Here is a 13,582-nt window from a genome sequence, read left to right on the forward strand (position 1 = left end):
TCTGGCTATACCTCTACTTTCTTTCAGTATGCTTAAAAGCCCTGTTGGTGTATTTGCTTTTGGGATTGGAGGCATATTTTTTGTGTTTTTAATTTTATTTGCTCCCCGTTTGGGGGGCACCTGACATCTGGGCCAAGAAAAACTGATGTAATGGCATCGGCTGCATGTTTTATACCCCTGATGACCTGACGTCATGGAAGAAGGGACAGCAACCGACGCAGGACCCAAGACTTTGTTAATCAGGCTGACTGAGGGCAACCTGCCAGCAGATTACCCAAATGTAATGACTGCAACAGTGAATACACGTGAACATCTACATTTATGCTAAGTGTACACAACTGTACTTTATGTCATCAGTTTATATAACTTTTCTTGTTTTGCAGGAAATGTGCCCAGGAATCTTGCACCATGTCCAGCAAGAACAGCTATTATGCGAAATCCAGTTTACACTGCATGGAGTCACAGGATCCACCAGACTAACTGCCATCCTGTGCCAAGTAGCCAGATCTGCCATCCTCAGTCACATCCCAGGTATTCTTTCTACTATTTGTACTGCCTTTTATAGTCATCTTGCTTAGTTAACATAGTAAGTGACACCAGTTTGTCGAGTTGTCCTTGTTGTACACCTTTGTTACAAATATCAGTATAATAGCTTTATAGGAGCAGACTCTCTGTCCCACTTCAATTTTCCCCAAATGTTCCTTTTGTTCTGCATCTGGTTACAAAGGGTCAGCACTTCAGTTCTTAAGGACAAACTGTGTCTTGTCCATGAAACGTCTCTTACACACACGCACACACACACACTCGCCCTTGGGTAAGGTATGCAGTCATTCCCACTTAAAGCTCATACTGTTTGCAAAACGCTTGTTATACATGCTGAAGGAAAACACATTTAAACATCCAACTAGCTACATGGGTAGAGTTATGGTCTTATGTGTAGTAGGTCCTGGGTTCGAGTCCATAACAGGCAGAAAATGTCTATAAATTAATGTAATATTTTGGCGGCCTGTGTGGTTCAGTGGACTAGGGAAGTTAGCATGGGTGATGGTTCTAATCTTAAGCCTTGCAGACCTGTAATTCAGCCATGTAATCCTTGGATATAAACAGAATTATCTTTGCTATGTTGACTTCAGCTTGACATCTCTGGTTGCCTGTGGTCCTAGAAATTTGAGAATGCCTTCACCTTTATTTATTTGTTTGTTCAGATCCATTCATTCATTTGTTCAATCATTTGCTGACTTGAGAACTTTTCATCTATTTGTTAACCTGGTAAGCACATTGGACAAAAGTTTCCCTTTTCTGGAACAACCTGAGAGATCTGTCTGGTTTAGTGACTTGCTCAGAGTCACACAGTTGACAAATGGACATGTAAGGAATCAAACCTTGTACCCTTTTTGGGCATGACCAGTGCTTAATGGGAAATATTTGATCTGAAGTTGTTTTTTATTTGATCTTCAGTCTGTGGGTTTGGATCTGACATCGGATTCAACTCGGCCGCATACTATAGCTCCAGGATCGGAAAAATCTGACCTCCTCCCCTACCTATAATGCCCTGTTCTCCCTTCATCCCCCAGATGTCATTTGCTGCATTTTCGAACAGCATCAGGATTGCGATTGTCTGAACTCCTTTGGGGTTTAGTGAGTGATTTTTTTTTGACAATTTGCTTCTAATTTTTTCTACCTGTTGTAATTGTTCTTCCTCCTTTTTTCCCTGCCGTCTTTTTATTCTATTTGCATGGGTCCATTTATTTTCTTTTATGGTTTCTTCTGTGCCTTGCCTTTACTGCCTCTTTCCTTCTTCTGTAAAAAAAAAAAAAAAAGTGTGTGTGTGTGTGTGTGTGTGTGTGTGTGTGTGCGTGCGTGTGTGTGTTAAAAAATAAAAGGGTTTCTAACTTAGAAACCCTTTTCCTTCACTAGGCTGTTTGTCTTCTGTGTTTCAGTATGTCAGATAAACCAGCTAGGTTTAAGAAGTGTGGTACATGTGGGCTTAAGATACTCTTTCAGATGGCCACATGGAGTGTGTTGTTCATACCTCTCAAGCTGGAAACATCAAAAATCTGGACAAAAGCCCATGAAAAGTAGGTAGAACTGGCCAAAAATCTGGGCACCGATTAACATAACATTTGCATACGTAATTATATAACCTTGCCCATTCCAGTGGAATTGTGGGATACCAACATGAAGATTGAACTCACTAAATAATAATAATAAACAAAAGCAGACATTTGCGTTTCAGACTGCATATCCCTCAGTAAAATTAATCATAATGCAAAACTGTTATTCTAGCAACTGTCTGAGTTTACAGGTGCAATATTTAAAATATGTCCCTATTTTGAGCCTTTGTCCCACCATTATTTTTGGGTTTGTCCAGATTTCTTGCTCTGAGAGATTTAGAGGTGTATGACTCAGCCTGCGCTAACACTAATACAGATTTGAAAGTAATACCCTTGTAACCTATTTACATGGCTCAAGTTAAAAAAAAAAAAAAAAAAAAAAGTGGAGTCACAGTTTACAAATTATAATTTAACCTAGTGTGTGTTACAAAAATGTCAACATCCAAGCACTAAGAACACAATTTAGATACTTAAACTGAACGAATAAAAAAAAGTTACGAGGGACCACTAGATTGGCAGAAATATCAAGGACAGTGCAGACAAAATTTAGCACCCTGATAACTTAAAAGAAACTTAACCTACCACTTAATCTTACATTCGGGATATAAATACATTCACTTGTCAATGCTATTAAAAGCAAAGAACAACATATACATCTACTTCTTAAAGATTTTTGAGAGCACACTTCATAGACAAAGTCTTCAAGACAGTCTATGAAGTGTACTCTGAAAAATCTTTAATCAAGTTTTGAAAGTATTACGTTATGATTTTAATACAAGATAGGAGAGTAGAAAAGCTACTGTGACTGTCACAAGTCATACCAGTGATCAGCCGAATAATAGAATGTTACTGTGTTTACCTCAGTTAACAACTATAGCAGGCCGCAGAGACTGATTACAAATACTTAAAGTTCGTCCAATTATTTACAGCAGGGCAGTCAGAAGGAACTCTGAAGTAATTTATCAATAGATACAGCATCACCACATTACACTTCCCAATGATGGCAAACTCTAATGCATATCAAAATTTGAAAGCAAAATGCACTCTCCATGCCTTAATACCACACTGTCATACTGTACTACTCAAAAGACAGACTTCCGGGCAGAGGATGTCATCTAGCTTCAGGTCCTGACACATAGCAAGATTTAAAAAAAAAAAAAAATCACAATGGAGTTGTGGCTTTCTGCCCTTGAAAAATAGAATCTGTCATTGGCTTATTTTACTTGGAAAGCTTTAAATGGGCTAAATAGTTAATGCCATTTGTCTCATGAAAATTTTGGCTGTTAGATTCCAGTTTTACTTATCTACCAGGACTGGCTGCCTAGCGTAAGTGTCTGTGTTGCAGGTGACTGTTGCAAAGTTGTACAGATGGAAACCGCTTAAGAGCAGCTCAATGAGCACATATAAAACTGAGGTATCTCCCCAACTCTGTATAACCTGGAATTAAAACTGAGGTATCTCCCCAGCTCTGTATAACCTGGAATTAAAACTGAGGTATCTCCCCAGCTCTGTATAACCTGGAATTCAAACTGAGGTATCTCCCCAGCTCTGTATAACCTGGAATTCAAACTGAGGTATCTCCCCAGCTCTGTATAACCTGGAATTAAAACTGAGGTATCGCCCCAGCTCTGTATAACCTGGAATTAAAACTGAGGTATCTCCCCAGCTCGTATAACCTGGAATTAAAACTGAGGTATCTCCCCAGCTCTGTATAACCTGGAATTAAAACTGAGGTATCTCCCCAGCTCTGTATAACCTGGAATTAAAACGGAGGTATCTCCCCAGCTCTGTATAACCTGGAATTAAAACTGAGGTATCTCCCCAGCTCTGTATAACCTGGAATTAAAACTGAGGTATCTCCCCAGCTCTGTATAACCTGGAATAAAAAAAATAGAAACGAAATGTTACGGCAGGAAACTCAGATGGGCAGATTAGAAGTACAGGTAAGAAATAAAGACAAGCATTTTTGTTCCTTAAACCATCTAGTGAGATAACTAAATGGCAACCAAGCCTCCATATGGAACAGCTGATCTTAAAAATGTATTGTAAGTGAAAAAAAGCACTTATCTTTTAACTTTTTGTGAAGCTTTGTGGATTAAAGTTCTGTATTTCTAATCTTTGGTCATCTTCAGTTTCCTGACGTAACATTTTGTTTCTTGGTTTTGTTACTTTGTTTTGGTTACATATTAAAAAAAACTTCCTAATGCTGCATGTGCCACAGACTTTGAAAGAATGAGCCCAAAGGAGGAACTTTCCCTATAACGAGGTGCATTTGACATGCATTATTAAGTGCAATTCAACACCTTTTCTCTCAAAATCTCCCCAGGTTTTGGAGATAAATTTGAGCCAAAGAGAGAGTAAACTTGAGAGATCCATTCAGAGCCCATTAACTCATTCATTATGCATATTCTTGATTATGGTAAAAATGCTAAAACTGAAACAGCTGTTCAGCAGACAAGGAAAAATACATTCACCATGATGTTCTTCATGTTTCACTGTTGCAGTCATTACATTTGAGTTATCTGCTTGCAGGTAGCCCTCAGTCGGCCTGATTAACAAAGTCTTGGGTCCTCCGTCGGTTGCTGTCTCTTCTTCCGTGACGTCAGGTCGTCAGGGGTAAAAAACATACAGCCGACGTCATTACATCAGTCTTTCTTGCCGTGCGGTGCCCGAAGCACAAGCAGTTCGCAAGTGCCGGTCGGCCGACTCCTGAAATTTCATTTTCGAGTTTCAGAACAGAAGTCTTCAACTAAAAGCTAAGTACCCCGTTGGGGAAGCTTTTTCTTGCTCTAAACCGATGTCAGTAAAATTAAATAATTGCATTTCTTGTGGAAAGCAAATACCTCACAAAGGTTTTCATTCGTACTGTATTCCTTGCCTAGGCCCTGACCACGACGTTCCTCGCTGTCAGTTTTGTGCCTTATTTAAACCACAAACTATCCATCATCGGTATATTTGCACTTCTAAATTTTTTGGTGCTTGGTTCATTTATCCTGATATGTCTTCAGTAAGCCATCCGACTACCGACTTTCCGAAGAAATGCAAAGATAAAGACAGAGACAGGCCGCCCAGTTCACCTGTACTCAGTGAGGCGCTTTTGCAGCCCCTGTTATCCGTTACTTCAGATTCGCAGGCCTCTACTGAGACCCATTCGGAGTCTGATATGCCGCAAGATGCTTCAACTGTGGAACCTCTGTGGATGTCTCTACCTTGGATGAGTCCGGAGCCACTGTGCAGGCACCAGCTTTTGAGGGTGTATTCAGTCCTACGGACTTAAATATTAAACTGATGCCATCTTCTTCTTCAAGGCCTAAAACTCGAACCATGCCTAGAAAACTGACACCCAAACCACATGGTCAGGCCTCTATGCCTAAAAAACAAATTATAAGAATGACTGAGAACTATTACTTTATTCAGGGGAAACCAACCTTTCCCCTCTAAGAGACCTAGGACTGAATTTGCTTATGATACTTATGACCAGGATTCTGAAATTTCTGTTTCCTCTGATGACCAGGATTTACCCTTATCTACCTATGAGGATTCTGATGCCGAGAACTCTATTCCCTCTGCTTCTCCCCCAGAGGACTTCTTTTTTGGTGAAACCTTGCATACTCTCAGGGAGCATTTACACTGGAAAAGTCAGGATTTCTCTGATTCTAAAAAGAGGCTTGGGAATTTCTTACAAGCCTTTAGCTATACCTCCTGTATGGGACATTGTTGATGATGCCTTTTCGAAATCTAGCATGGCCCCTGACTCTTTACCTCCTGCTCCCATAAAACCTGATAGATATTACAGGGTTCCTGATTCTCCCAAGTTCCTTTTCAAAATTCCTACTGCGGATCCTGAAACCATTTCACAGGGACCCAAGGGCATTAAAGCTTCTACTGCCAAAAATCCTACCCCCTCTGATAGAGACTCCAGGACGCTGGATAGATGGGGTAAGAAGTTATACACTTCTGCAACCTTGGCCATTAGGGCCTTGAATTGCCAGTTTCATATGTTAAAGTATCAGCAGCATATTATTGGATTGCTTAAACAGAAAATTATGTTGATTCCTGATTGTGCTGACAGTAAGGATTTACAGGATTTAATGCATTCTGCTGAACAAGTTGGTAAACATACGTTGCAGTGTGGTTTTGATTCACTAGAGGCATCTTGCAGGGCTGCTGTAACTGGGTCTGTACTTAGAAGGCATGCTTGGCTTAAGGAGCAATCCTTGCCAGATTATGTTAAAGTGAAATTACTGGATGCTCCCTTAAATCAGGACCGCCTGTTTGGCAACAAGGCAGAAGAATTTCTTAAAAAGATGGAGGAAAAAGCTAAATCTATGCAAACCGTTAAAGATTTTTTTACAAGTACAACCTCCGAGATTTAGTAGGCATTGGCCTTCTAAGAATTTGTCCTTTCCTGCCTCTTCCAGACCTTCTCAGTCCAAACCCAGATCCAACAGAGGATCCAGGCTTCAGTCCCAGGGTACGTACTGGACTAAGCAGTGGGGGACCTCCACTTCCAAATCTGGGAGTAATAAACTCCCTCCTATGGTAAACTGTCTCAGTGACTTCTTTTTAAAACTTCCAAGAACTTCTCAACAGACTGCCCCTTTGGGGGGAAAGATTGCACTTCATGCAAAGAACTGGGGACTCATTACCCAGGACAAATGGGTTTTAAATACAGTGTCCCAAGGATACATATTTCACTTCTACACGTTACCAACTCCAAGCGGTTGGTCGGATCTACCTCTAAGTCAGTGGGCAGAGGCCCAAAAGCAAGTACTCTCTCTCTTAAGCATAGGGGCTATTCAGTTGGTACTAGAAGAGGAAAAGGGACAAGGTTTCTACTCGAGACTTTTCCTAGTACTCAGAAAAGACAATTCATAGCGTCACTAGCTACTAGCCAGTTCATGGTGCAGACTAGCCATGGTATTGTGAAACACAGCCTTGAGCTACCAAGTGCATCTACAAGTTCAGTTCCTGCCAGAAAAACTAAACACACTGGCAGACGGACTAAGCAGAAATCTCATGGACCCACATGAGTGGAAACTGGAGCCAAGGATTTTCAGCATGTTGACAAGCAAATGGGGGAGCTCAGATATAGACCTGTTTGCCTCCCCCCAGAACTATCAATTGGAAAAATTTTGCACAAGGACTCCCCACAGACAAGCTTGGAAAGTTAATTCCCTGCCTTTCAGCTGGAAAAACCTAACAGTTTATGCCTTTCCTCCTCGGCCTCTGCTCTCCAAAGTACTACTAAAGATCAAGACAAACCAAGGACGATTTTGATTGCACCAGACTGGCCACGCCAACACTGGTACCCTCTCCTGTGCAGTGTGTCATTATGGGCCCCATGGCACCTGCCTCAGACTCCTACCTTGCTGTCTCAGCAGGAGAACCAGATTCTGCGCCCTCAGCTTCAAGCACTGAACCTAGCAGCCTGGCTAATTACCTAATCTCTCCTTTACCATCCCTCAGTAAACCAGTGATGAATATCATTTTAGAGACAAGGAGGCCTAGTACTAGAAAATCTTATGCTGAAAAATGGAAAAGATTCTGTGCCTGGAACCATTCTCAAGGGATGAGCACAGCAATGCCCAATTTACCTCAGATTTTACAATACTTAACTGAGGTAAAAGGGCCTGTCTTTTTCCCCAATAAAAATTCACGTCTCAACCATTTCAGCTCATTATAACACAGAACCTCCCCTCTTCTCTCATCCACTACTCAAGCAGTTCCTCAGAGGGGCCAGAAATTTAAGACCACCCAGGAGAGCTCCAACTCTAGCCTGGGACCTTAACTTTGTATTGGAGAAACTCACCCTTCCTCCTTTTGAGCCAGCTGCTACTGCAGATTTAAACTTCCTTTCTTGGAAAACAGCTTTCCTTTTCGCAATCACTTCAACAAGAAGGGTATCTGAATTACAGGCCCTTATGGCAGTGGAGCATTTCATCATTTTTCATGCGGACAGGGTGTCACTCAGGACCATTCCCTCTTTCATGCCAAAGGGGATATCCAGTGTGGCCCTTAATCAGTCCATTCATTGGGTGTCCCTCAGGACCAATCCCTCTTTCATGCCAAAGGTGGTGTCCAGTGTGGCCCTTAATCAGTCCATTCATTTGCCAACATTCTTTCCTAATCCACAGAACAAAAGGGAATGGATACTACACTCCTTAGATCTGCACAGACAACTTAGATTCTACTTGGAGAGAACTAAACCTCAAAGGAAATCTAAACAACGGCTGGTGACATTTGCTGCAGGGACAGAGGGGAAGGCGATTTCAAAGCAAACTGTCTCCAAATGGATTGGCCATTACATTAATTTCTGCTATAAGCACCATGGAAAACCTATCACACAGGGGATCAAACACCACTCAACCAGGACTGCATCTACCTCTACAGCCTTTCTCAGAGGCGTACCTAACAGGGACATCCTAGAAGCTGCTACCTTGAGTTCTGTGCATACTTTCACCAAGCATTTTCCATTTGCCATTTTTCTCTAAATCCAGAGCTGGCTTTGCCACTGCAGTCTTGCAGGGCCTTATAGCTGGTCCTAATGCTATCTTAGTTCCTCCTCCCATCCTTAGCTTTGGGAATCTACCCAAATGTGATGACTGCAACAGTGAAACACGAAGAACACAGTACAGTTGTGTACACTTACCGCAAATGTAGATGTTTGAGTGTATTCTCTGTTGCAGTCCTGTTTACCCTCCTTCCAGCCCCCTGACTTCTTTTGGCTATACCTCTTCTCCCCTTTACAATGCTTAAAAGCTTTTTGGTGTATTTGCTTTTTTGTTGGCGGTATAACCTTGTATATTTATAGATTTAATTGCTTCCCATTTGGGGGGGGGGGCACCTGACATCTGGGGCAAGAAAAACTGATGTAATGATGTCGGCTGCATGTTTTATACCCCTGACGACCTGACGTCACAGAAGAGGTGACAGCAACTGACGCAGGACCCAAGACTTTGTTAATCAGGCCGACTGAGGGCTATTGCAAGCAGATAACCCAAATGTGATGACTGCAACAGTGAATACACTTGAACATCTACATTTATGGTAAGTGTACACAACTGTACTTTCTGGAGTGACTTGAGTGCTTGTGTTGTGTGGCGGATTCTGGCTCCCGACAGGCAGCTAACAGTCACCTTCTCCTTGTCCAGCCTAGTGAGTGGGATGTCAGTGTGCCTGACTATAGAGTCGCCTATTACTAGTGTGTTAGGTATATTATTTCACCTTAAGGGCTGTGATTGTGCGGCACATTGATTTTATGTTTTGTCGGTTTGTGACGGGAGGTGCAGGTTTTTTGGGTGTCTGCTTTGGAGGTCTCTGATGCTTTTGCAGGTTTTTATTTTGAGCCTCCGAGTATGGTTTTGTGTATTTATGTGTATTTTTTTGCCAGTGCTGGTTTAGTATGTCTGTGTGAGGCTGGAGGTGTGGTGCAGTTGGCTTTTCTGACCTGAATAGGGCATGAAGACCGTGTCCCACCGTCCATGCAGAGTAATGTTCAGTAAGAGGAGTGAGGTTTAAGGGAAGGCAGGAATTAAGCTATGTATGTAATGTTGGACTGATAATGGGTATAAAAAGAACAAATGTGATGTTTATTGAATGTAACTGGAAATATGTTAATATGGTTTGTTTTCCTTTATATAAATGCTTGTTGTTTGCCTGTTTCTTAAATGATATAAAAGTTTTAAAAAAGCCATGTCCCACTAACTTTGGACATGTCATGTTTATACATATGTGTATGCATGGGACCCCTTTAGAAACCCAAAATCCCACTTACCTAAAAGACCAAGACGAAAATCCCAACATCCAGGAAGACCGACTGTCTGGAACACGGACAAATCACCACCAGTAAGTAAACACTTGACCAGCATGATGTTCTTCATGTTTCACTGTTGCAGTCATTACATTTGTGTAATCTGTTGGCAGGTTGCCCTCAGTCGGCCTGAATTCCAAAGTCTTGGGTCCTGCTTCGGTTGCTGTCTCCTCTTCCATGACGTCAGGTCATCAGGGGTATAAAACAAGCAGCCAACGCCATTTTATTTAGTCTTTCTTGCTGCACAGTGCCCAAAGCAGAAGCATTTCGCAAGTGCCAGTCGGCTGACTCCTGAAATATTCAAATTTGAGTTTCAGAACCGAAGTCTTCACTAAAGATAAGTACCCCGTTGGGGAAACTTTTTTCTTGCTCCATACCAATGTCAGAAAAAGTTAATAATTGTATTACTTGTGGGAAGCAAATACCTCATAAGGATTTCCATTTATACTGTATTCCTTGCCTAGGCCCTGATCACAATGTGCCTGGCTGTCAGTTTTGTGCTAGATTTAACCAACGCACTATTAAGCATCCGTATATTATTGCCTCAAAGTATTTTGGAAACAGATCTAACTACCCAGAAATGTCGTCGTTCAGCAGAATTAAAATATGTGTCATCCGACTACCGGAGTACATAAAAAACGCAAAGAAAAGGACAGAGAGAGACAGTCGAGGTCCAAAACTGATGACAGAGCTTCTCCTAAGCCAGTCGCCGGTACTCAATGAGGTGCTTTTGCAGCCCTGATACCTGCTACTTTAGGGTCGCAGGCCCCTACCGACACCCATGTGGAGTCCAGCATGCCGCGAGATACTCAAAGTATTGGATCCACGGATGTATCTCCCTCGGATGGGTCCGGAGCTGCTGAGCAGGCACTGGCTTCTGAGGGTGTATTCATGCCTCAACGTCTTTATATCAAACCGAGAACAGCTGCAAAACCAAAGACAAAAGCAACTTCTAAAATTAAAACCGATGCATGAGCCACGTGCACAGGCCTCTATGCCTAAAAAACAGATTATCAAAATGGCTGAAGACCTTATTACCTTGATCAGGGGTTCCCATCCCTCTCCAGATAAGAGGCCTAGGCAAGACACTGATTATGAATCTTCAGATCAGGTTTCTATTTCTTCTGATTCCTCTTCTGATCAGGAAATATCTATACCTCCCTATGAGTATTCTGATGCAGAGGAGTCTATACCGTCTGCATCACCTCCTGAGGATTATTCGTTTGGAGAAACCGTGCATACTTTGAGGGAGCATTTTCACTGGGCGAGTCAAGATTTCTCAGAATCAAAAAAGAGGCTCTGGGATTTCCTTCTTCTCCCTCAGCACATGCCTTTAGCCATACCCCCTTTTTTAGACATTGTGGATGATGTGTTTTCGGAGTCAAGCTTGACACCTGACTCCTTACCTCTGGCTCCCAGCAAGCCTGACAGATATTACAGGGTCCCTGACTCACAACCATTTTAATTTAGAAACCCTGCTGCTGATCCTGAAACTATTTCACAGGGTCCAAAGGGAGTTAAGACAGGAATTATTGCATGCAGCTGAACAGGTTGGAAAGCATACTTTGCAATGTGGTTTTGATTCCTTAGAGGCCTCCTGCAGGGCCACAGTTACTGGATCTGTGATTAGGAGGCATGCCTGGCTAAATGAACAAAACTTGCCTGATCATGTTAAAGCTAAATTACTAGATGCACCTTTACAGCATGCTACTCTGGTATTAAGGCAGAAGAGGTTTTAAAGAAAATGGAAGACAAAGCTACGTCTATGCAAACTATAAAATACTTCTTACAAGTGCAGCCACCAAGATTCAGTAGACTCTGGCCTACAAAAAATTGGTCCTTTCCTGTGTCAGACAGAGCTCAAAGGGGTAAATCCAGACGCCCTAAGGGTTCCAGATACCAGGCACAAGATTCATACAGGTCAAAGCTTCTACCTCCAAATCTGGAGGAGGTAAAGCGCAAACCTACAGAAAACAGTCCCAATTACTTCCCTCTGCCTTCAACAACCACTTATCTTTTGGCAGCACCCTTAGGGGGGAAAATTAGCACTTTTTGCTCAAAATTGGCAGTTAATAACCCAGGACAAGTGGGTGCTAAACATAGTATCACAGGGATACAGATTCCATTTCCATACTCTGCCAGTGGCAAACAGTTGGCCAGATCTGCCAAAAAATCAATGAGCAGAGGCACAGAAACAGGTTACGTCCCTCATGGATATGGGGGCCATTCAGCCAGTACGAGAACAGGGAAAAGGACAGGGTTTTTACTCGTCTGTTCTTGGTACCCAGAAAGGACAAGGCCTGGAGGCCAATACTGGATTTATCGATTTTGAACACATACCTGGACATTCCAAAATTCAAAATGCTGACTTTGCAGCAGCTTCTGCCCATGCTGGGCAAGAATGCTTGGCTGGTGACATTAGACCTAAAAGAGGCATACTTGCATGTCCCAATAAGGCAATCGTGCAGAAGATACCTCAGATTCAAGGCTGGCTTAATGCATTACCAATTCTCTGCACTGCCTTTTGGCTTATCTACTGCGCCCAGGGTCTTTACAAATTGCCTGGCACCAGTAATTGCATTTTGCAGACAAAGAAGTATAGAAATATATCCTTACTTCGACAACTGTCTCATTCAAGCAGAGAACAAGGACATTCTTCTTCAACACCTGGCGTTTGTGAAAAGGCTTCTAACATGCCTAGGGTACACAATAAACGAAAATAAATCACAACTGGTACCCTCTCAAAAGATAACATTCCTGGGTGCGAGTTTGAATACAACTGCCCAGATGGCTTACCTCACGCCAGACAAGCAAAGGCAACTGACTACTTACTTCAAACTGATGGCAACAAAAACCTAATTATCTGCAAGACAAATTCTGCAGGCTTTGGGCTTGATGGCATTCTGCATCCTACTGATTCCATATGCAAGACTGCATATGAGGAAACTTCAATGGTACCTAAAAAGTTTATGGAGTCAACATTGTCACAGTCTGGAAACAATGAATGTTCATCGTGTTTCACTGCTGCAGTCATAACACTTGGGTTTTCCTGCCGTCACGCAGTCCCACAGTCGGCCAGAGTTCCAAAGTCTTGGTCCGGCATTGGTTGCTGTTGCTTCTTCCCTGGCGTCAGTGCGCCAGGGGTATATAAGATGCAGCCGACGCCATTTTCTTCAGTCTTTCTTGCTGCGCGGTGCCCGAAACAAAAGCAGTTCGCAAGTGCCTGTCGGCCGACTCCTGAGATTTTCAATTTGAATTTCAGAGTCGAAGTCTTCAATAAAGCTAACTACCCCGTTGGGGAAACTTTTTCTTGCCTCAGACCGATGTCAGTAAAAGTTAATAATTGTATTTCTTGTGGGAAGCAAATACCTCATAAGGATTTTCATTCTTACTGTATTCCATGCCTAGGCCCAGACCACGACGTCACTAGTTGTCGGTTTTGCGCAAGATTTAACAAACGCACTATAAAACGTCAGTTTGACTTTGCTCACCATTATTTTAGCTGAAGGTTCAATTTTAGCATGCCGTCGGAACAACCGATGACCGGAATACACAAAAAATGCAAAGACAAGGACAGGCATCCGTGGCCCAAAACTGACGATGAAGCCCCTTCTAGGCCAGTCGCCGATTTGCCAGATGTTCATCGTGCATACAG

At 42.4% G+C, this 13,582-nt stretch overlaps 1 protein-coding gene across 1 annotated transcript in view; it reads left to right on the top strand.

Moving 5' to 3' along the window:
- Positions 1-13,582, top strand: part of DLG5 (discs large MAGUK scaffold protein 5) — a 3,463,687-nt gene that overhangs the window by 2,155,070 nt on the left and 1,295,035 nt on the right. The window contains exon 19 of the mRNA XM_044055764.1: positions 384-531. Coding sequence (XP_043911699.1) covers positions 384-531 — 148 coding nt within the window. The remainder of the gene's footprint in view (positions 1-383; positions 532-13,582) is intronic.

This window comes from Protopterus annectens, chromosome 14.part0 (genome assembly GCF_019279795.1).
Source record: "Protopterus annectens isolate FY-2018-M chromosome 14.part0, PAN1.0, whole genome shotgun sequence".
Lineage (NCBI taxonomy): Eukaryota > Metazoa > Chordata > Ceratodontiformes > Protopteridae > Protopterus > Protopterus annectens.